The sequence below is a fragment of the Piliocolobus tephrosceles genome, chromosome 12, assembly GCF_002776525.5.
Source record: "Piliocolobus tephrosceles isolate RC106 chromosome 12, ASM277652v3, whole genome shotgun sequence".
NCBI classification, from domain to species: domain Eukaryota; kingdom Metazoa; phylum Chordata; class Mammalia; order Primates; family Cercopithecidae; genus Piliocolobus; species Piliocolobus tephrosceles.
This window is the reverse complement of record NC_045445.1, coordinates 98,859,801-98,881,509: the sequence shown is the minus strand read 5'-3', so window position 1 is coordinate 98,881,509 and position 21,709 is coordinate 98,859,801. Positions and strand designations below refer to the sequence as shown.

Here is a 21,709-nt window from a genome sequence, read left to right as displayed (position 1 = left end):
CAAACTCATCCTTTTTTATGGCTGCATAGTATTCCATGGTGTATATGTGCCACATTTTCAAAGAACTGTAGAACTGTGGGCTTGTTTCTGTGTTGGTTCACTCCCCAGCTCCTGCCTCCCTCTCCTCCCCAGGCACATACTGGCTCTTACCCCCTCCCTCCCTCCCTGCCTCATTCTCCCCCTCCTTAACTTGCTCCCTTCCTCCCTTCCTTCTTTCCCTGTCACCTGCCCTGCAGTGATTGTTTTCCTTCACTCACCACCCCACCCTCCTTCGTTGCCCCTTACTCACCTGCTCACTTGAGCCCTCCCTCCCTCACTCTATCCCTTCCTCCTATGCCAGCTTGCTTGCTCCCTCCTCCCTTCCTCCTGCTTTTCCTCCCTTGCTCACTCCTTCCCTTGTTTCCTCCCTCCCTCACTTACCTGCTGACTCCCTCTTTCTTTCCCTCTTGCTTCCTTTCCAGGCTCCCTCTCTCACTTGATGGATAGATTCCTTTCTCCCTGGCTAGTCTACACCCTCCCTCCCTCCCTCCGTGGCTTGCTCTCTCCTTTCCTCTCTTCCCCTTGCTCCCTCACCTGCTCTCTCCCTTCCTCACCTGCTTTCTTCCGTCCCAGGCTCCCTCTTTTTCTTCCTTGCCCACTCTCTCCCTTCCTCTTTTACTCCCTGTCCTGTTTTTTTCCCTCCCTCCTTCTCTTACCCATTTCTTCCCTCCCTCTCTCCTTCCCTCGCTTGCTTTCCCTCCCTCCCTTGCTCCCTCTCTTCCCTCCCTTCCTCCGAATTTCACAGGACCCGTCTTCTCCTCCCCTTCTCTTCCTTTCCCCCTTCCTCCTTCCCTCCCTCCTTTGCTCTCTCCCTCTTTCCCTATGTGGCTTGCTCACTCTCTGCTTCTTTCCCTCTCTTTTCCTTTCCCTGGCTTGCTTTCTCCCTAGCACACTCCCTTTCCCTCTTGCTAGCTCCATCTCTTCCTCCCTCTCCCACAGGACCTCTCCCTCCCTCCCTCCTCCTTCCCTCTTTCCCTTTCTCCCTCCTTCCTTCCTCTCCCTCCCTTCTTTCTCTCACCCTCCCTCCCCATCTTCTTCCTTGTATCCTCCCTTTCACCCTCCGTTCTCCTATTCTCCCTTTCATCTTCCTTTTTGCTTCCCTCCCTCCCTCCTTCCTTCTTCCCTCCCTCCTTGCCTCCTTCCTTCTCTCCTTCCTCTTTCTCTCTCTGTCCCTCATTCCTCCTACCCGTCTTCCCTCATTTCTACTTCCTTCCCTTCCTTCTTTTTTTCTCCCTTCTTCCTCCATCCTTCCTTCCCTTTCTCCTTCCCTCCCTCCCTCCTTGCTTATCTCCCTCCTTCCTCCTACCCTCCCTCTGCACCCTCCTTCCTCCTTCCCCCTCCCTTTTTCTACCTTCCTTCTCTCCCTTCTTCCTTTCTCCGTTTCCTCCTTCCCTCCCTCCCTTTTTTTCCCTTCCCTTTCTCCCTCCCTTTTTCCTCCCACACTTCCTCCCTCCCACCTTCCTCCTACTTTCTTCTACTCTCCTTCCTCATACCCTCCTTTCCTCCCTCCTTTTTTCCTCCTTCCTTCCCTTCCTCCTTCCTTCCTCCCCTCCTTTTCTCCTTCCTTTGCTCCCTCTTTTTCTCCTTCCTCCTACCCTTTTTCTCCTGCCTTCCTCCTCCCCTCTCTCCTACCCTCCTCCTGTCTACCCTTCCTTCCGCCCTCCCTCCTTCCTCCTCCCTCCCTGCCTCCCCTCCTTCCTCCTGCACTCCTTTACTCCCTCATTCCTCCTACCCGCTCTTCCTCTCTCCTTTTCCCTCCCTCCTCTTTTCCTCCCATTCTCCTTCTTCATCCTATCCTCCTTCCTTCCTCCTACCCTCTTTGCTTCTGCACTCCCCTTTCCCTCCCTCCCTGCCTCCCTCCCTTCCTCCCTTCTTTCTGTTTTTCTCCCTTCCTCCTTCCTGTCCTCCCTCCTTTCTTCTTCCTTCTCTTCCTTTCTCTATCCCTCCCTCCCTCCATCCTTCCTCCTACCCTCTCCCCCTCCCTTCTTTCTCCTTCCCTTTCTTTCTCCCTCATTCCTCCTACCCTCCCTCCCACCCTATTTCCTTCCTTCTCTCCCTCCGTTCTCTTTGTCTCCCTCTGTCCCTTCTTCCTCCTACCCTCCCTCAGTCCCTCCTCCCTTCTTCCCTCCTTCCTCCTCCTCTCCCTCCCTCCTTTCTTCCACCCTCTTTCCTTATACCCTCCTTCCTTCTGTTCCTCTTTTCTTCTTCCCAACCTCCATTCCTCCTTCCTCTTACCCTCCTTCCTCTTACCCTCCCTCCTTCCCTCTTTTCTCCTTCCCTCTCTCCCTCCTTTCCTCCCTTCTTCCCTCTTTCCTCCTCCTTTCCTCCCTCCTTCCTCCTCCCTCCTCCTCTTTTCCCTCCTCCTCCCCTTCTCCCTCCCTTCTTCCTCCCTTCTTCCTCCTCCTCCCCTCCCTCCTTCCTCCTCCTCCTCTTCTCACTCCCTCCTCCTCCCCTCCCTTCCTCCCTATTTTCCACTTCCCTCCCTCTGTTTCTCCTTCCTTCTACCCTCCCTCTCTCCCTCCTTCCTCCTTTCCTCCTGCCTCCTTTCCTTCTTCCTTCCCCTTTTCCTCCTACCCTCCCTCCTTTCTCCTTCCCTCCCTCCCTCTCGTTTTCCTTCTGCCCTTCCTCCCTCCCTCCCTCCCTGCTTTCTTCTTGCTTCCCTTCCTTTCTCCTTCCTCCTGCCCTCTCTTTCTCCCTCCTTTATTCTCTCCCTGCTCTCTCCTTCTCTCCCTCCCTCCTTCCCCTCCTCCCTTGTTCCTCAGTCCCTCCCTTCCTTTCTTTTCCTTCTTCCCTCCCTTCTTCCCTCCTTTTTTCCCTCCCTTCTTTTTTCTCCTTCCCTTACTCCATTTTCCCTTTGTTCTCCCTCTCTACTTCCTTCTTCCCTCCCTCTTTCCTACCTTCCCTCTTTCCTTCCTCCTTTCTTCCTTCTTTCCTCAATTGATCTTTTCTTTCCTCTGTGACTCAATCTTTTTCTTTTTCTTTTTCTCTTTCTCAGTGGCTTTTCTCACTCAGTTCTTGCCCCTCCCTCCCCACCCTGTGCCCACCTCCCCTCCTCTTTCCTTACCTCTCTTGTTCCCTCCCTTTGTTTCCTGCTCTCTCCCTGGCTGGCTCTCTCTGTGTCTTGGAGAGCTGTGCTGTGCCTTAGCTTCAGTGGTGTTCAGAACACTGCGGGTGGTCCCTGGCTGACAGAAAGGGGGAGGGAGGGTGGAAGTGAAAGAGAGGGAGGGAGGCAGGGAGTGGTGGGCACTTCTCAGCAAATCCTGGGAGTTGGAGCACCCCTCCTCTGTTGGCCAGGACAGAGGCACCTACCAAGTCCTATGGAGGAGGGGTGTCTTCCTCTCGCAGGATTAAGAAGTACAGAAAGCCTTTTGTTTAGGGGAGGTGTGGAGATGGCATGAGGAGAGAAAGGAGACAGTAGCCGTTGCACACAGCAGTGGAAGAGAGAGGTTCTTGCCCTGGTGTTGCCACTAGCTTGCTGTGTGAACCTGAGCACGTCACTTTTCTCTGAGCCTAGGTTTCCTTGTCTGCCAAACCAAAGGGTCGGTCCTGTCTGTGATCCAAAAATAGGGAAAAGGTAGGGGAAGAAGGCTGTGGTGGGCAGTAAGCTGCAGGTAGGGAGAAGAATTAGGGGCCTTCCTGTGTCATTGTTTCTCCAAACCGATGTTTGACCTCCAGAGGGCAGAGCACTGGAAGGTGCTCCCGGGACAGAGGTTCTTCTCACCCTCAGCCTGGCCTGGCCCTCCCTTGTCTGACCTCTGGGTGCCTCCGCACACTCTGCCCACCGCAGACCTTTGTCTCTGTTTATGTTTCCTCTGTGCCTGTCTGCCTCTCCCCCTCTCTCACTGCCAGATACCCTGTATTGCCCTCTTCAAGCATCCTTACTCATTCCTTACACTAGGACACAAAACACAGACGTATTTTCTATCTCTAGCTCCCCTTTCTGTGGCTTCCTTCTGTCCCTCCCTCCAGAGCAGGCCTTAGATTTCCCATTCGTGGTTCTCAGAGGGCAGATTGCTACTCCTAAATCCTGTGCCCCATTATGTTGCTTCTGGCACTGTAAGAATTCACCCCCAGGAGGTCCTATCCTCTACCTGATGGTGGTGGTACAGTTTTGGGGCAGGCCTCTTCTGTCCTTTCTTTGGTTTACTTTTTCTGATGAGCCACTCACATCAACCAGAAGCTGAGTCTCAGAGCTACCCTGAAGATTTATGCCAGGAAATCCTTCACCCTTCTTCCCGCTGGCTTTTACCTCTAAGCAGAAAGGATGGGGCTGTCTGCCTGGTTGTCACCTCCTCTCCTCTCCACCCATAGGAGCACAACCCACCTCGTGTGGATGACTTTGTGTACATCTGTGATGATAATTATCAGCGATATGAGATGCTCAACATGGAAGTCGACATCCTGAACGTCGTCAAATTTGACATTAACATTCCAGTCGCCTATCATTTTCTGCGCAGATATGCTAAGGTAAGAGAGAAGAGACACATCTTCATTCTCCCACTGCTGAGTTAGTCTCCTTTACACCCAGAGTAGCTGCCTGAGTGGTAGGAAAGGGAAAAGGGACAACAGGCAGCAGGGAGCATTCTCCTTCCATCCAACCTCCTAGGTTAAAGCTTGGCAATCTTTGTGAAACAATGGGAGGTGGGTGGGGGTGAGTTGCAGACTTCCACAGTGTGTCTATAAGGTTTTGAGGTGAGGCCAGAGTTGGGGAGGGGAAACGTTTCTTTGATCAGGGAGGGACACGTGGAAAGCTTTGTGGGGGGATGCTGGCAATATTCTCATTCTTTGCCTGAGTATTGGTTACAAGGGAGGTCACTTTATACTTCATTGTATTGTGCAAATGTGTGCGATGTACTTTTCTTTTTGTGTGTGTGATAGGTTGTAATTTTTAAAAAATAAGTTTAAACAAGAAAAGGGAAAAGGTTGTTTTGAAGTATGGAACACCTTCTAGGGAGGACCAGGAGCAGAGTCACGGTGGGAGGAACTTTGGCTCTTTAAAGCATGACCCATATAGCAAGGGGGGATGTGGGCCAGTACCATACATACAGTTGATAATTTGATTAAAATCCTAAAGGTGGCAAATCCCACTAACTGTTTCAGAATCCCCCCTAAAGAGTCTGTTTTTGTGGGTAGGGAAGATGAGGTGAATTATGGTTGCAGGAGAAAGGCACATTACTCAAACAGAGGGCCACTGAGGCTCGGGATGATGTAACTGGAGAGGGAGTCCTCTGCTTAGTGCTGGCTTTCTAAATTGATTTCTGAGCCAGTCTTCTCATTGCCTTTAGTGTATCCACACCAGCATGAAGACATTGACCTTGTCCCGCTACATCTGTGAGATGACCCTGCAGGAATACAACTATGTCCAGGAGAAGGCTTCCAAGCTAGCTGCTGCCTCCTTACTACTGGCCCTCTACATGAAGAAGCTCAAATACTGGGTAAACACTTGCGAGATAGGGGTGTGGAGGCAGAGATTTAAAAAAAGCACAAGGTCAGCTCGGGGGAAGATGTAAATTAGGGCCATGGGAAACTCTTGGGGACAAAACTGACACATACTCACAATTATGAACTCTAACACCTGGACAACGGGACAAGGGCTTCTATAGCAATAGTTTTGAATTATGTCGTTTTTCATAATCAAAGTACCCTTTGTTCCAAAGAAAGCTCACCTGAAAGCCAAATATTACATACCAGATTACTGTGAAGGTATTCTGGTTGTCATGGGGAGTAGTGTGACCCTACTTCTTATCCCCAGCCCTGTTCCCCTCTTGTCTCTTGCAATCCCCTCAGCAAGGCTGGCCCCTGAGGGAGCTTGTTGGAACAGGGTTTGAAAACCACTGAGCCAGAGAAGAGTAGTGAAAGCAACCGTCTGTGTCTATAAAAGTGGCACTCGGGCATGACTATAGTGTTCTTCTCTGAAGAAGGCTCACAAAGCCTCCTGCTCCAGTACAAATAAAACTCATATTTGATGCTTTCTCAATTATATGAAAAGTTGGGGGTAAAATCAACTTTAGTGAATTTTGCATTCTTACTGATGATATGTATAATATGTAATCCAAGTAGCAGGAGTATGCTCACAAATGCAGCCCCTCTGCTCAACCACTTCTGAGCTCCTCCTACCTAAAGATCCTGGAGCCACTGAGGGAAGAACCTCTGTGTGCTGAGAAAGAACCACATAAAGTACTTATGTGAACTTGGACAAGCCATATTAGAATTTCTTGAAACAGAGAAAGCATTCAATAGATGATAGTGATGATGAAAAAGAATAAATAATAATCATGACTGGCATTTATTGAGTGCTTAGACAGTGATCTAAGCACTTTGCATATTAACTCATTTAATCTCCACAACAACCCCACACGGTAGTACCGTTATCCCTGTTTTGCAGATAAGAAATAACTCCTATATTTACACAGCTGATGAGAGATGGAGCTAGGCTTTGGAAACTAGGAGTGGTGTTCACAATCTAAACCAACTGTGTAATCAGAATGGGCATGGCCACAGCTCTGGAGCTAAGGGCCTGGAGGCCCCATGCTGAACCAGGCTTTGACCTTTGGATCCCATGGAAATCCAGTGGGCCAAGAAGGGGACAGCTGATGGGTCCAGGGCAGCAAACTGTGTGCCAACTAAGATAGAAATATTTCAGTGTTTTCACACTTGGTGACTAAACCAGAGCTTATCAGCTAAATGTCATCCCGAATCTGAACTCGGGTAGTCTGACTCCACAATCCTCTTATGTTAGTATACTGCCTCTCCTATAGATAAGGAAGGCTTCACAGAAGAGGTGACTTTTGAGCTGGGTCTTGAAAGGTGTGTAGGAACTTGTGAGAGGAGACATTCTGGGTAGAGGGAGTAATAATTAAAAAGACACGAAGGCATTAAGGAGGAAGTATGTTGTGTTTAGGGCAAAATAAGACATCCCCTGTGGATACAGCAGAGAGTGTTGTAAAAGGAGAGGTGCTAATGATGTTAATAGTGACAGATGAGACCAGAATGGTAGATCATGGTCAGATTGTGAAAGAAAGGCCTTGAAGGCTACACTAAGGCATTGAAGGTTTTTTAGGCAGGGAGGTGACCTGCTCCTGTTTGTGTGTTTTAGAAACAGTAGTGGTGTAGCAAAATAGAAGGTAGAGTAGATGAGAGAGAACACCAGTGAGCAGGCTATTACAGCATAGTCAAGGTGAGGCATTTGAGAGTCTGAACTGACACAGTGGCACTGGGACATTTTAATCTTATTTAACACATCCAGTCTACTCCATTACCCCCTTGTGTTACTCCCCTACTCAGCACGCCAATGACCGCCCTTTGCCTGTGGTGGTGGTAATTTCCAAACAGTATTTGGGGGAGTCCTGGGTTTCCTGCAGAAGTGTCTCGGGTACCATGTGAAAGATAAAGGGATCCAAATTCGTGGGCTTCTTAGCTCCCACCCTCACTTCCAGGTAAGCTATTTGGGCGTCCAGGTAAGATACTTGAAAAAGAGGAGTTCAAGGAAAATAAGACATTTTGAGAAAACCACCAAATCCTCTTCCTTTCTCTGTCTGTTGAGCTCCCCACTTCACCAACCATTGTGAACATGCTCTCCTCTGTGAAGCTTTCTGTGACTCTCCCCACAGAGTTTGTGGGTCCTGCTGCTGTGTTCCTCCAGTGTCCCATGCTCACTTCCATTCTAGCACTTACCACATTTTTAACTCTCTGTTTGCACATCTGTCTCCTCTACTAGACTACAAACTCATCAAGGGCAGGTCCCTCGTTCATTTTTGTGTTCCCAGGATCCTACGTATAGGGCTTGGTAATCCTAGTTAGCATTGTTTGGGCACTTACTATATGCCAGACTCTGTTCTATGTATGATACACACACACACACATTTAACCCTATGATGGAATTACTGTAATAATCCCCATTTGGCAGATTGGGAAACTGAGGCCCCAAGAGGTTAATTAACTGGCTCCAGGCCAAGCTGTTAGGGGAACTGAAATTTGACCTGAAGCATTTTGCCTCCAGGATCTCTGCTCTTTTTTTTTTTTTTTTTTTTTGTTGAGACGGAGTCTTGCTCTGTCGCCCGTGCTGGAGTGCAGTGGCCTGATCTCAGCTCACTGCAAGCTCCGCCTCCCGGGTTTAAGCCATTCTCCTGCCTCAGCCTCCAGAGTAGCTGGGACCACAGGCGCCCGCCACCACGCCCGGCTAGTTTTTTGTATTTTTAGTAGAGACGGGGTTTCAGCGTGTTAGCCAGGATGGTCTCGATCTCCTGACCTCGTGATCCGCCCGTCTCGGCCTCCCAAAGTGCTGGGATTACAGGCTTGAGCCACCGCGCCCGGCCGGATCTCTGCTCTTAAACACTGCTATACCGCTTCTGTCACATAATAGGCATTCTTAGCTGAATGAGAAAATGAACCTGTGCCATGATAGCTGTTACAGTCGGAGAGGAGGATCAGCCTTAAGTTCACGTTGGCAGTTGAGTTGGCACCTAAACTTTGTTCTAGGGTTTACCTGGCCATTAGCTCTGGACCTGAGAGTGAGTAAATTACAAAATCAGTCCTGTTCCTTAGGACTGGTGGATTTCTGCTTACATGAACATCCCTGACCAGGGCTAATATCTTTTTTGTTGTTGTTGTTAAGAGATAGGGTCCTGCTCTGTTACCAAGGCTGGAGTGCAGTGGTGCGATCATAGCTCACTGCAGCCTCGAACTCCTGGGCTCTAGCGATCCTCCTGCCTCAGCCTCCCAAGTAGCTGGGACTACAGGTCCACACCACCATGCCCAGATAATTTTTTAATTTTTTTCTAGAGCTAGGGTCTTGCTGTGTTGCCCAGGCTGGTCTTGAATTCCTGGGCTCAAGCAGTCCTCCTGCCTTGGGCTCCTGATGTGCTGAGGTTACAGGCATGATCCCTACCACCCCTGACCAAGAGCTAATATCTAACTGGTACGTATGGATATAGCCATCCCAGTAGTTTGTGGCTGGAACCTATTCTTCTGTATAGCATAGTATAATTATTGATCAGCATCCATACTATGTGAGTCTTTGAAATGATTTGAATGTCATCTCTGTTTAAACCATGTGTGGGAAGCTTAGACTTGGGATAGCAGAGATGGAGGGAGGATTGTGCTTCCTATAGTAGAAATCACTATTCATGCTGCTTCTTCCAGGTTCCCTTCCTGGAGTATTACAGTGGCTACAGTGTCTCTGAGCTTCACCCCTTGGTCAGACAGCTGAACAAACTGCTGACTTTCAGTTCTTACGATAGTCTCAAGACTGTGTATTACAAGTATTCTCACCCGTAAGTACCAAGCCCCGGATGAGGTTGGGTTTGTGTTCATTTATGGGGAAGCTTTAAAATACTAGACCCAGACTAGCCTCACTTAAGAGAAAAAGATTCAGGCACTTTTCACCTTCCTTTCTACTCTAGGGTTAAAGCAAGATAGGGAACTAAGGGCCGTATGTCCCACTTGTTCCATGGAGCCTGATTGTATTTGCCCTATTCTATACTGAGGAGACCCCTCTTCCTTTTGCAGGGTCTTCTTTGAAGTCACCAAAATCCCCACCTTGGATGTGTTGAAGCTGGAGGAGATTTTGAACTACTGATTGTGAAGCCAAGGGCCTGGTACTCTAGCAGCAGCCACAGGACTAGGCATGCATGTTCATAGGGTATATTTATTCTGTGTTTGAATTTGTCTTTTGATTGCTTTTATTCATTTTTCCTCTCTTTGTCTTTTCCCAAACTGATAATGTTATAAATATTTATGTTGTTTGTTTTTATGAAAGAAAAAAATATTGTCATATTTGACTACAAATTTAATAAAAAATTAATGGTTAATGTTAAAATGGCTCATCTCCCCTCTTATTGTTCAGGAATCCCATGCACAGCTGAATAATTTTTTTTTCTTCCTAGTCAAGGCTGGGCCCCAGGGCCTAGGTTACCCAATTCCCTCCTCTGTTTAGAAGCCTTCTCCTCATGGGAAGAGGAATTGAGCTGTCAACTGATGGATGGGGCTACAGAAGGAGGTGCCCAGTCCAAGGAGAAAGCTCCTTACCTGACAGGCAGGCCTCTCTGTTCAGAGCTGGGCAGCTGGCAGTGTAGGCTAATACCCTTTGGTTTCAATCTCAGGTATTTTGCTTTCTTTGCTTCTTCCTAGATGATGAAAAGTTGGGGATCAGGATTTTAATCCAAATGTAGCCTTGCTTTCAGTTTGGCAGCTTTTTAGAGTCCAAATTTGAAAATACTCTTGGAGTGGTATGTGCTGAAATCATTTTTGGCCCTTGTCTTCTGCCAAGAGAAGAAATTCCTACCTGTGAAATTGGCAAGGTGTCCCAAGCATCAACGACTTGCCCAATCTTTAACTCATATAGCATTAAGATGTTCTGCTTTCTTTTTCACTGTGCCCTACCTTTGGGGTACTGTGTACTGGGACAATTACTTAAGTTGTTAATGGAGGAGTGGAACATCCAGTATGCCAGTTGTTCGAGAGCCACTCCTCAGTCTCACCCCAGGACCTCCCCACAATCCAGCAAGTAAAGTCTACCACAGCAGGAGACCTCTAGTACTCTATTCTAGTATTGTAGCTGGCAATTATGCTGATTGGTCTGTGACCATTTGTTACCACTTGTCAAATATTTTGAATATCAGTCCTGGAGGGTGGACATTTGGTGGAGAGGACAATCAAGGAAGCAGTTACGGGGAAAATGCCACTTCAATTCTGTCCCAAGACTCTCCATGCTATTGTAATTACATCACCTTTTCTGATGGGTTAGAGACAGATGGATGAGCATGCCAAGCCCTTAGGTGTCTCAGCGCTTTCCTTCCCTTTGAATCAGTTTCCCATATTTCCTCCTGACTTGCTTTGCCTTGGAGACCAGACATCACTAGGTTTCCTCCTGCCCCATTCCACTGTGTTGCAAGATGACTAAAGGTACAGCCAGGGAGGTCCAAGCTGCTCAGCAGTGATTCTGCTGGCACAGCCAACTTTGCATGAACATGCTAAAAGCATTAGGCTGGAAGCCATCTTGCAAGTCTCCAGCCTTACTAGAAGGATGTGTCATGTACCTGCTTTTGAATTCTGGAGCTTTACGTCAAGGGAAAAAAAATTAACCAGTTGAATTATTTCCCCCTTTTTACCAACCCTGTTCTTTAAAGGTGCTAATGAAACCATCAGTCATTTTTTGTTGTTTTTGCAATGCGTCAACATTTATTTTGCACACACTCATCACTATTTCAAAATTAAGGTAGCTGTTAGAACTGGATCTTGTTAAAAGTGGGTGCAAAAGTTATCCTGGTTTTTGCCATTAAAAGGAATGGCAAAAACCAGGATAACTTTTGCACCAACCTAATATTTAGTGCCTTATTAAATAAGCATATCTATTTCTTTATCAGGAATTTGCTGGCCCAGTGAGGTGGCTCACACCTGTCATCCCAAAACTTAGGGAGACCAAGGAGGGAAGATCACTTCAGCCCAGGAGATCGAGACCCACCTGGGCAATACAGTGAGACCCTGTCTCTACAAAAAGTTAAAAAGTTAGCCAGGCATAGTGGCTCATGCCTGTGGTCCCAGCTACTCAGGAGGCTGAGGCAGGAGGATCACTTGAGCCCAGAAGGCAGATGTTGCAGTAAGCCATGATCATGCCACTGTACTCCAGCCTGGGCAATAGAGCAAGATCTTGCTTCAAAAAAAAAAAATTGCTTTTATATTTTGATGACTCTCTCTCTATATATAAATAAAACTAGCTTTCTTTGTAACCTTATGTATTTTTAACAGTTTTATTTTCTTAACTGGATGCAAATTATTTTATTTCTATATGTATATATAACTTTATATCTGCCTGTATCTTTAAGATCATAACAGTTTAAAAAACAAAACTAAAAAATGCTAAAAGTTTAAATAAACTACAAAATCATCTATATAGGTCATAAAAACACTGGTAGAGAAATGTGCCCAGTAATTCATAAATAAAACAAACATAGCCTGTGAAATAATGTGAAATAATGTGACATGCTTAGAAAAATGCCTGACACATAGCATAAATATCTAATAAATGGTGGTGATACTCTCTGGTAGCAGAAGGGGCACAGAGTGGCTACAGTGGTAAGGAGGGGTGAGACTATTAAGAAAAAAAAAAGGTCTGGCTGGGCACGGTGGCTCACTCCTGTAATCCCAGCACTTTTGGGAGGCTGAAACGGGTGGATCACAAGGTCAGGAGTTCAAGAGCAGCCTGGCCAATATGGTGAAACCCCATCTCTACTAGAAATACAAAAAGTTAGCCAGGTGTGGTGGCAGGCACCTGTAGTCCCAGCTACTTGGGAGGCTGAGGCAGGAGAATCGCTCAAACCCGGGAGACGGGGGTTGCAGTGAGCTGAGATCATGCCACTCACTCCAGCCTGGGTGACAGCCTTCTCAAAAAAGAAAAAAAAAAGGCTTAATTGGTATGTTGAAGGTTTTTATACTAAGAGTTTTGATTTGGGAGACATAATCAATCAAAGTTCAGTCAGAAAACAGAAACCACTCCAGTTATTTCAAACAGAGGAAATTTAATACAGGGAATTGGTTACTCAAGGACAAAAGAGCTAAGAAGTCACACACAGCGTGAAGCTTCTGTTATACTTAGGGCTGGAGGGACAGTAGCCAAGAGGTGGTGTCACCAGAGCCCCAGATGCCAGGGATATAAGCTGAATTTGGAATCGGTGATCAGTTGGGACCAATGAGGGTAAGACTGATGAAAGAAGGCTGGAGCCAGGAAGGAAACAGACCTATTGCTGGAGGCAGAGTGAGAAAGGAAATAGCCTGACTTCTTTATATTTCAATAGTTTTGGGGGAATAGGTGTTTTTTTGTTACGTGGATAAGTTATTTAGTGGTGATTCCTGAGATTTTGGTGCACCTGTTACCCAAGCAGTATACACTGTACCCTATGTGGGTAGTCTTTTATCCCTCACCCACTCCCACTCTTCCCCACAACTCCCCAAAGTCCATTATCTCGTTTTTATGCCTTTGCATCCTAATAGCTTAGCTCCCACTTGTGAGAACATATGCTATTTTGTTTTTCATTGCTGAGCTACTTCACTTAGAAAAATGGTCTCCATTTTTCTCCACCTCCATCCAAGTTGCTGTAAATGCCATTATTTTGTTCCCTTTTATGGCTGAGTAGTATTCCATGGCGTATGTATACCACATTTTCCCTGTCTACTCATTGGTTGATGGGCATTTAGGTTGGTTCCATATTTTTGCAATTGTGAATTATGCTGCTATAAACATGTGTGTGCAAGTGTCTTTTTCATATAATGACTTACTTTCCTTTGTGTGCATACCCAGTAGTGAGATCACTAAATTAAATGTTAGTTCTACTTTTAGTTCTTTAAGAAATCTCCTGCCTCAGCCTCCCGAGTAGCTGGGACTACAGGCGCTAGGAGAATGGCGTAAAAATCCGGGAGGCGGAGCTTGCAGTGAGCTGAGATCAGGCCACCGCACTCCAGCCCGGGCGACAAGACTCTGCCTCAAAAAAAAAAAAAAAAAAAAAAAGAAATCTCCATACTGTTTTCCATAGTGGTTGTTCTAGTTTACATTCCCACCAGCAGTGTAAGGGTGTTCCTTTTCATCACATCCACACCAGCATCTATTATTTTTTGACTTTTTTGGAGTAAGGTGGCATCTCATTGTGATTTTAATTTGTATTTCCCTGATAATTAGCAATGCTGAACATTTTTCCATATGTTTGTTAGCCATTTGTATATCTTCTTTTGAGAATTGTCTATTCATGTCCTTTGCCTGCTTTTTGATGGGGTTGTTTTTTTCTTGCTGATTTGAGTTCCTTGTAGATTCTGGATATTAGTCCTTTGTCAGATGCGTAGTTTGTGAATATTTTTTCCCACTCTATGGGTTGTCTGTTTACTCTGCTGATTATTTCTTTTGCTGTGCAGTAGCTTTTTAGTTTAATTAGGTCCCATTTATTTATTTTTGTTTTTGTTGCATTTGCTTTTTGGTTCTTGGTCATGAATTATTTGCCTAAGCAACGTCTAGAAGAGTTTTTCCTGATGTTAACTTCTAGAATTTTTATGGTTTCAGGTCTTAGATGTAAGTCTCTGATTCATCGTGAGATGATTTTTGTATAAGGTGAGATATGAGGATCTAGTTTTATTCTTCTACATGTGGCTTGCCAATTATCCCAACACCATTTGTTGAATAGGGCGTCCTTTCCTCACTTTGTTTTTGTTTGCTTTGTTGAAGATCAGTTGGCTGTACATATTTGGCTTTATTTCTGGGTTCTCTATTCTGTTCCATTGGTCTATGTGCCTATTTTTATACCAGTAGTATCCTGTTTTGGTAACTATACCCTTATGGTATGGTTTGAAGTCGAGTAATACGATGCTTCAGATTTGTTCTTTTTGAACATCTTGCTTTGGCTCTGTGGGCTCTTTTTTGGTTCTATATGAATTTTAGGATTGTATTTTCTAGTCCTGTGAAGAGTGATGGTGGTATTCTGATGGGAATTGCATTGAATCTGTAGGTTGCTTTTGGCAGTATGGTTGTTAAGTATATTCCTAAGTATTTTATTTTTATTTTTTGCAGCTGTTGTAAAAGGGATTGAGTTCTTGATTTGATTCTCAGCGTGGTCGTTGTTGGTGTACAGCAGTGCTGTTGATTTGTGTACATTGATTTTGTATACTGAAACTTTACTGAATTCATTTATCAGATCTAGGAGCTTTTTGGACGAGTCTTCAGGGTTTACACATACCATATGATTCACCCACTTAAAGTGTATAATTCAGGTAATCCCAACACTTTGGGAGACTGAGGTAGGAGGATTGCTTGGACCCAGGAGTTCAAGATCAGCCTGGGCGACATAGTAAGACCCTGTTTCTACAAAAAATGTAAAAATATTTTAAAAAATTAAAAAGTGTGTAATTCAAGTTTTCGGTATATTCAGTTTTATGGTTGGGTATGGTGGCTCATGCCTGTAATCCCAGCATGTTGGGAGGCTGAGGGGGGCAGATCACTTGAGGTCAGGAGTTTGAGACCAGCCTGGCCAACATGGTGAAACCTCGTCTTTACTAAAAATACAAAAATTAGCCAGGTATGGTGGTGCATGCCTGTAATCCCAGCTACTCAGGAGGCTGAGGCAGGAGAATCACTTGAACCCAGGAGGTGGAGGCCGCTTGAACCCAGGAGGCGGAGGCTGCAGTGAGCTGAGATTGTGCCACTGCACTCCAGCCTGGGTGACAGAGCCAGATTCTGTCTCAAAAAAACAAAAAACGTAACTGTTTTGTAATCATCACCACAATCTAATTTTAGAACATTTTCATCACCCCTCAAATTAAACCTCCAACCTATTAGCAATCAATCTCCTTTCCCCACACCCCATGAGCCCTAGGCAACCACAAATTTACTTTCTGTCTCTATCAGTTTGCCTATTCTGGACATTTCATATAAATTGAATCATACAATATGTAGCCTTTGTGTCTGGCTTCTTTCACATAGCAATGTTTTCAAGGTTCATGCATGTCGTAGCATGTATCAGTATTTCCTTTTATTGCTGAGTAATATACCATTGTATGGCTATATATACACATTGTGTTTACCCAGTCATCAGTTGGTAGAAATTTGGCGGCTATTGGGAATAATTCTGCTATGAACATTCATGTATAAGTGTGTGGGCCTCAGTTTCCATTTCTCTCAGGTATATACTTGGGAGTAGAATTGCTGGATCATGTGATAACTCTATGTTTAACTTGAGAAACCTCCATACTTTTCCAAAGTGGCTGCACCATTTTACATTCCCATAAACAGTATGTGAGGATTCCAGTTTCTCCACACCCTCTCTGACACTTGTTATTATATTTTTACTATAGCCCTCCTAGTGGGTGTAAAGTGATATCTTGTGATTTTGATTTACATTTCCCTGATGGCTAATTATGTTGAGCGTATTCTAATGTGCATATTGGCCATTTGTGTATCCTTTTTAGAGAAATATCTATTCAAATCCTTTGCCCATATATATATTTTTTGAAACAGTCTTGCTCTGTTGCCCAGGCTGGAGTGCAATGGCACAAACATGACTCACTGCAGCCTCAATCTCCTTGGCTCAAGGAATTTTCTTACCTCATTCTCCTGAGTAGCTGGGACTATAGTCACTTGCGACCACACCCAACTAAATTTTTTAATTTTTATTTGTAGTAGAGATGAGGTCTTGCTGTGTTGCCCAGGCTGGTCTCAAGTTCCTGTTTGCACATTTTTAATTGGGTTATTTGTCTCTTCATTATTGAGTGGTAAGAGTTTTTTAATATATATTCTGGGTCATATATATGATTTGGCAATATTTGATTATACCAATTGTCTTGAAAATTTTACCTTCTTCATAGTGTTATTTAAAGCATATAAGTTTCAAATTTTGATGAAGTTCAATTTATCCATTTTTAAATGTTTTTACTTTTGGTGTCATAGCTAAGAAACCATCACCTGATCCAAGGTCTTGAAGATTTATCCCTGTTTTATTCTAAGAATTGTATAGGTTTAGCTCTTACGTTTAGGTTTTAAATTCATTTTAAGTTAATTTTTGTATATGGTATGTAGGATTCCAACTTCATTCTTTTGCATATGGATATTTGGTTGCTTCAGCACTATTTGTTGAAAAAAACTATGTTTTCCCCACATAATTGTTTTGATACCCTTGTTGAAAATTAAATATGAGAGCTTATTTCTGGATTCTCAGTTTTATTCCATTTACTTATGTGATATCTAGCCTTATGCTAGTACTGTAATTTTTCAAAGATTAAAAACAATGACAAATAAAAATTATATTGCTGTAGCTTTGTAGTAAGTTTTAAAATTAAAAAAAGATATTAGTCCTCCAATTTTTTGATCCTTTTCAAGTTTATTTTGGCTATTCTGGGTCCCTTGCATTTCCATATGAATTTTAGCATCAACATGTCAGTTTCTGAAAAGAAGTCCACTGGGATTGTGATAGGGCTTACATTTAACTCATAGGTAAATTTGGGGAGTATTTTCATCTTAACCATCTTAAATCTTCCTGTCTACGAACATGGATATCTTTCCTTTTATTTGGGTCATGTTTAGTTCGTTTCAACAGTTTTTTGTAGTTTTCAGTATATAAGTTTTGTACTTCTTTTCCTAAGTATATCCTAAGTATTTTTTGATTGAGCCATCAGTCTTGAATCAATTTCAGTTTCCTACTTCATTCCCCACAGACATATTTCCCTCTTCACCTATCTCAAGTATCTTTATTTTCTGTTTTAAAGGTTGGACTGACCCACCTGTTGTTCAAAGCAACTCAACTACCTTGGGACTTCTCTCCATCAATTTTTCTCCCTCGTCTTAGCCCTTCCTTTGCTTTTCCCTGCCACCATTTCCTGTACTTTCATCCTCTTCCTCTTTTGTAATCTCCGTTTCTAGCTTAAAAACATGCTCAAGACACTCTTGCCACATGCATACAAAATGAAAAGCAAAACAAAATAAAACCTTTTATTTTTTTCAAGGTGAAGTCCTACTCTGTCACCCAGGCTGGAGTGTGGTGGCACAATCTCAGCTCACTGCAACCTCCACCTCCTGGGTTCAAGCGATTCTCTTGCCTCAACTTCCCGAGTAGCTGGGATTACAGGCGCATGCCACCACACCCAGCTAATGTTTTTTTTTTTTTTTTTTTTTTTTTCGTATTTTTAGTAGAGACGGGGTTTCCCCATGTTGGCCAGGCTGGTCTCAAACTCCTGACCTCAGGTGATCCACCCACCTCAGGCTCCCAAAGTGCTGGGATTACAGGCGTGAGCCATTGTGCCCGGCCAAAATAAAACTCTTTATCTGCATCCACCTCCCACCTGCTGTCCAGTTCATCTCTTTTTTGTACTAAACTTCTTTTTAAGTACACTGACTCACTGTTTCTACTTAACTCATGTTCCATTCAGTCCTTTAACCCATTGTAATGTAGCTTTTGTCCCCTAGCACTTCATTGATGGCCCTTTTCTGGTTTGCAAATCTAGTCGACAGTTTTGAGCTTTATCTTACTGGAACCCTTTTGCTACCTTTGACACTGGTGTCTTTTCATTCCTTTTGGCACTCTCTAGCCTCTTGGTTTCTGGGCCATAAGGTTTTTCTAGTTCTCTCATCTTTCTGACCTTTTCTATCTTCTCTGTAGACTGTTTTTGTACCATCTGCCCTCAAAATTTGGTGTTCTGTTGGTTTCCAGCTTTGGCTCTCTGATTTATCTCCTTGAGTGATCTCAGCTACTCCCATAGTTTCAAGTACCACCAAGCCATTAACTTTTGAGGCTTGGTCTTCAGCTCAAACCTGTGGTCCTAGGTTCAGGCTTATATTTGTCTTCTGTTGGCCATGTCTACCGGAACGTCACACAGTTGCCTCAAACTGAACATGTCCAAAAGTGAATTTTTTCTTTCTGCTAACATGGTTCTATCTTTTATATTCTGTATCTCGATCACCATCCACTTAGTCACCCAAACCAGACACTCAGGAGTTCATCTGGGCTCTCTTTTCCCTCCCTAATAATCTCTTATTCAATCATACTGATTTTTTACCTTCAATTCCTAACTTAAAGGCTGACCACTCATGTCGTAGACTTCCATGTTTCAATTATGGCCTTATAAGAGGGTGCCATCATTAAGTCTTGCTGATTTTACCTCCCAAATATTTCTTGGATTGGCATTCTCATCATAGAGAATCTCTCCTACTGCAACCCAGGTTTGAGATCTCATTCTACTGCCTGGATTACTGTGGTAGTTTTCTACGTGATCTCCCTATCTTCAATCTTGTTCCTTTCAAATTCACCTTCCATACAAGCACCAGAAAGATTTATTTAAAATTCAATTTTAGGATTACAGTTCTGGGTAAGATATTTAAGCATCTGTTACCCTTTGTTTCCCACTGAACACTATCATAAAATCCAGAAAGAATGCATGGCACAGCTATTTGAGAATTCTGAAAAGTAAATAGCAGCAAGCAGACTGGAGAACACCAGAATGTGAAGAAGCAACAAACTCATGGCGAGTTTCCCACATTTTTTTCTCTGGCAACTTAATCCAGTCAGAAACGTTGAAGGGAGCACTATGGTACAGACAGAAAGCTCCAGAAGAAGCTTTCTAGTTCTGGCTTGAGAAGTGAGAGAAGGAATTCCTAAAGCTTGAGGTTGGGGAGGTAGAAATCCCCATCTTTTTATTTCTCTCTTCCTTCACATCCCAACCGTCAGGCAATCATACAGCATCAGCAACAATGATAGCAATGGGAGCCTTCGAAAACCAATACTCTCAGGGAATGGACCCATGATCTTTATTTGAGGTAGAGATGGGCCCCAAGAGAGCAAAACACATTCTGTTGATTTTTTTCTCTTTCTGTTCTCCCAATGATTATCTCCAGACGTGGCACAATTGCAGACATGAACAGTTTCTGACTAGTGGGCTGAAATGGAAGTACTAGGAACTGGGGAGTACTGGGGAGAATGTGGAGAAGCAGGAGCTTGGGAAAGTAACCCCATAAAGTTTTTTTAATGTGCTCTTTGGTGTGTATCCTCAACCTGTACGTGTGTTGATCTAGATCCTAATTAGCATACTAAAGAATTTGAGAACTGAGCTGATAGACACCCATCTGGGTTCTAGACTGACCATTTCATGACATACACAGCAGACAGATCCAGATAGCACTGCAAAGGCTTAGAAAACTGAGGTTGAACCCTCAGCCCACGGAAGGCAGATGGAAACCTGTGTCCTGAACCTAATCAAATTGATTGCAAAAGCAAACATACATTTTCCATAAAATTTAAACCAGATCTACAATTTTATAATGTCCATCCAGGATATACTCCAGAATTACTAGGCATACGAAGAACCACTGACATCTCAACTTGCATGGCAAAAGACAACAGCCAAGGACAAAAAGATATAGGTGTTGGAATTATCCAACAAAGCCTTTAAGTCTGCTACCATAAAAACTCAAATGAACAATTACAAACACTTTTGGAACAAATGTTAAAATATAAATGTTAACCCCTTTCTGCCCGTGGACGCTGCCGAAGAAGCATCGTTAAAGTCTCTCTTCTCCCTGCCATCGTGTCTAAGTCAGAGTCTCCTAAAGAGCCGGAACAGCTGAGGAAGCTCTTCATTGGAGGGTTGAGCTTTGAAACAACCGATGAGAGCCTGAGGAGCCATTTTGAGCAATGGGGAACGCTCATGGACTGTGTGGTAATGAGAGATCCAAACACCAAGCGTTCCAGGGGCTTTGGGTTTGTCACATACGCCACTGTGGAGGAGGTGGATGCAGCTATGAATGCAAGGCCACACAAGGTGGACGGAAGAGTTGTGGAACCAAAGAGAACTGTCTCAAGATTCTCAAAGACCAGGTGCCCACTTAACTGTGAAAAAGATATTTGTTGGTGGCAGTAAAGAAGACACTGAAGAGCATCACTTAAGAGATTATTTTGAACAGTATGGGAAAATTGAAGTGATTGAAATCATGACTGACTGAGGCAGTGGCAAGAAAAGGGGCTTTGCCTTTGTAACCTTTGACGACCATGACTCCGTGGATAAGATTGTCATTCAGAAATACCATACTGTGAATGGCCACAACTGTGAAGTTAGGAAAGCCCTGTCAAAGCAAGAGATGGCTAGTGCTTCATCCAGCTCAAGAGGTCGAAGTGGTTCTGGAAACGTTGGTGGTGGTCGTGGAGGTGGTTTCAATGGGAATGACAACTTCGGTCATGGAGGAAACTTCAGTGGTCGTGGTGGCTTTGGTGGCAGCCATGGTGGTGGTGGATATAGTGGCAGTGGGGATGGCTATAATGGATTTGGTAATGATGGAAGCAATTTTGGAGGTGGTGGAAGCTACAATGATTTTGGCAATTACAACAATCAGTCTTCAAATTTTGGACCCATGAAGGGAGGAAATTTTGGAGGCAGAAGCTCTGGCCCCTATGGCGGTGGAGGCCAATACTTTGCAAAACCACGAAATCAAGGTGGCTATGGTGGTTCCAGCAGCAGCAGTAGCTATGGCAGTGGCAGAAGATTTTAATTAGGAAACAAAGCTTAGCAGGAGAGGACAGCCAGAGAAGTGACAGGGAAGCTACAGGTTACAACAGATTTGTGAACTCAGCCAAGCCCAGTGGTGGCAGGGCCTAGCTGCTACAAAGAAGACATGTTTTAGACAAATACTCATGTGTATGGGCAAAAAACTCGAGGACTGTATTTGTGACTAATTGTATAACAGGTTATTTTAGTTTCTGTTCTGTGGAAAGTGTAAAGCATTCCAACAAAGGGTTTTAATGTGTGTGTTTTTTTTTTTTTTTTTTTTTTTTTTTGCACCCATACTGTTGATTGCTAAATGTAATAGTCTGATCGTGACGCTGAATAAATGTCTTTTTTTTTAATGTGCTGTGTAAAGTTAGTCTACTCTGAAGCCATCTTAGTAAATTTCCCTGACAGTGTGAAGTTAGAATTCCTTCAGGGTGATGCCAGGTTCTATTTGGAATTTATATACAACCTGCTTGGGTGGAGAAGCCATTGTCTTCAGAAACCGTGGTGTAGTTGAACTGATAGTTACTGTTGTGACCTGAAGTTCACCATTAAAAGGGATTACCCAAGCAAAATCATGGAATTATTGGTTATAAAAGTGATTGTTGGCACATCCTATGCAATATATCTAAATTGAATAATGGTACCAGATAAAATTATAGATGGG

The 21,709-nt window shown here is 44.2% G+C and overlaps 1 protein-coding gene and 1 pseudogene across 3 annotated transcripts in view; both read left to right on the top strand.

Annotated features, from left to right (window-relative positions):
* The window catches only part of CCNB3 (cyclin B3), an 84,324-nt gene extending 74,468 nt beyond the window's left edge, over positions 1-9,856 (top strand). For both annotated transcript variants that reach the window (XM_026449789.1, XM_026449790.1), the window contains 4 exons: positions 4,351-4,506; positions 5,325-5,474; positions 9,181-9,311; positions 9,547-9,856. In XM_026449789.1, coding sequence (XP_026305574.1) covers positions 4,351-4,506; positions 5,325-5,474; positions 9,181-9,311; positions 9,547-9,616 — 507 coding nt within the window. In that variant the 3' untranslated portion in view covers positions 9,617-9,856. The remainder of the gene's footprint in view (positions 1-4,350; positions 4,507-5,324; positions 5,475-9,180; positions 9,312-9,546) is intronic.
* A 10,187-nt stretch (positions 9,857-20,043) lies between these two features.
* LOC111531420 lies at positions 20,044-21,303 on the top strand (annotated as a pseudogene). Its single transcript, XR_002728282.2, has one exon. The product of XR_002728282.2 is annotated as a heterogeneous nuclear ribonucleoprotein A1-like (transcript).
* The last annotated feature ends 406 nt before the right edge of the window (positions 21,304-21,709 follow it).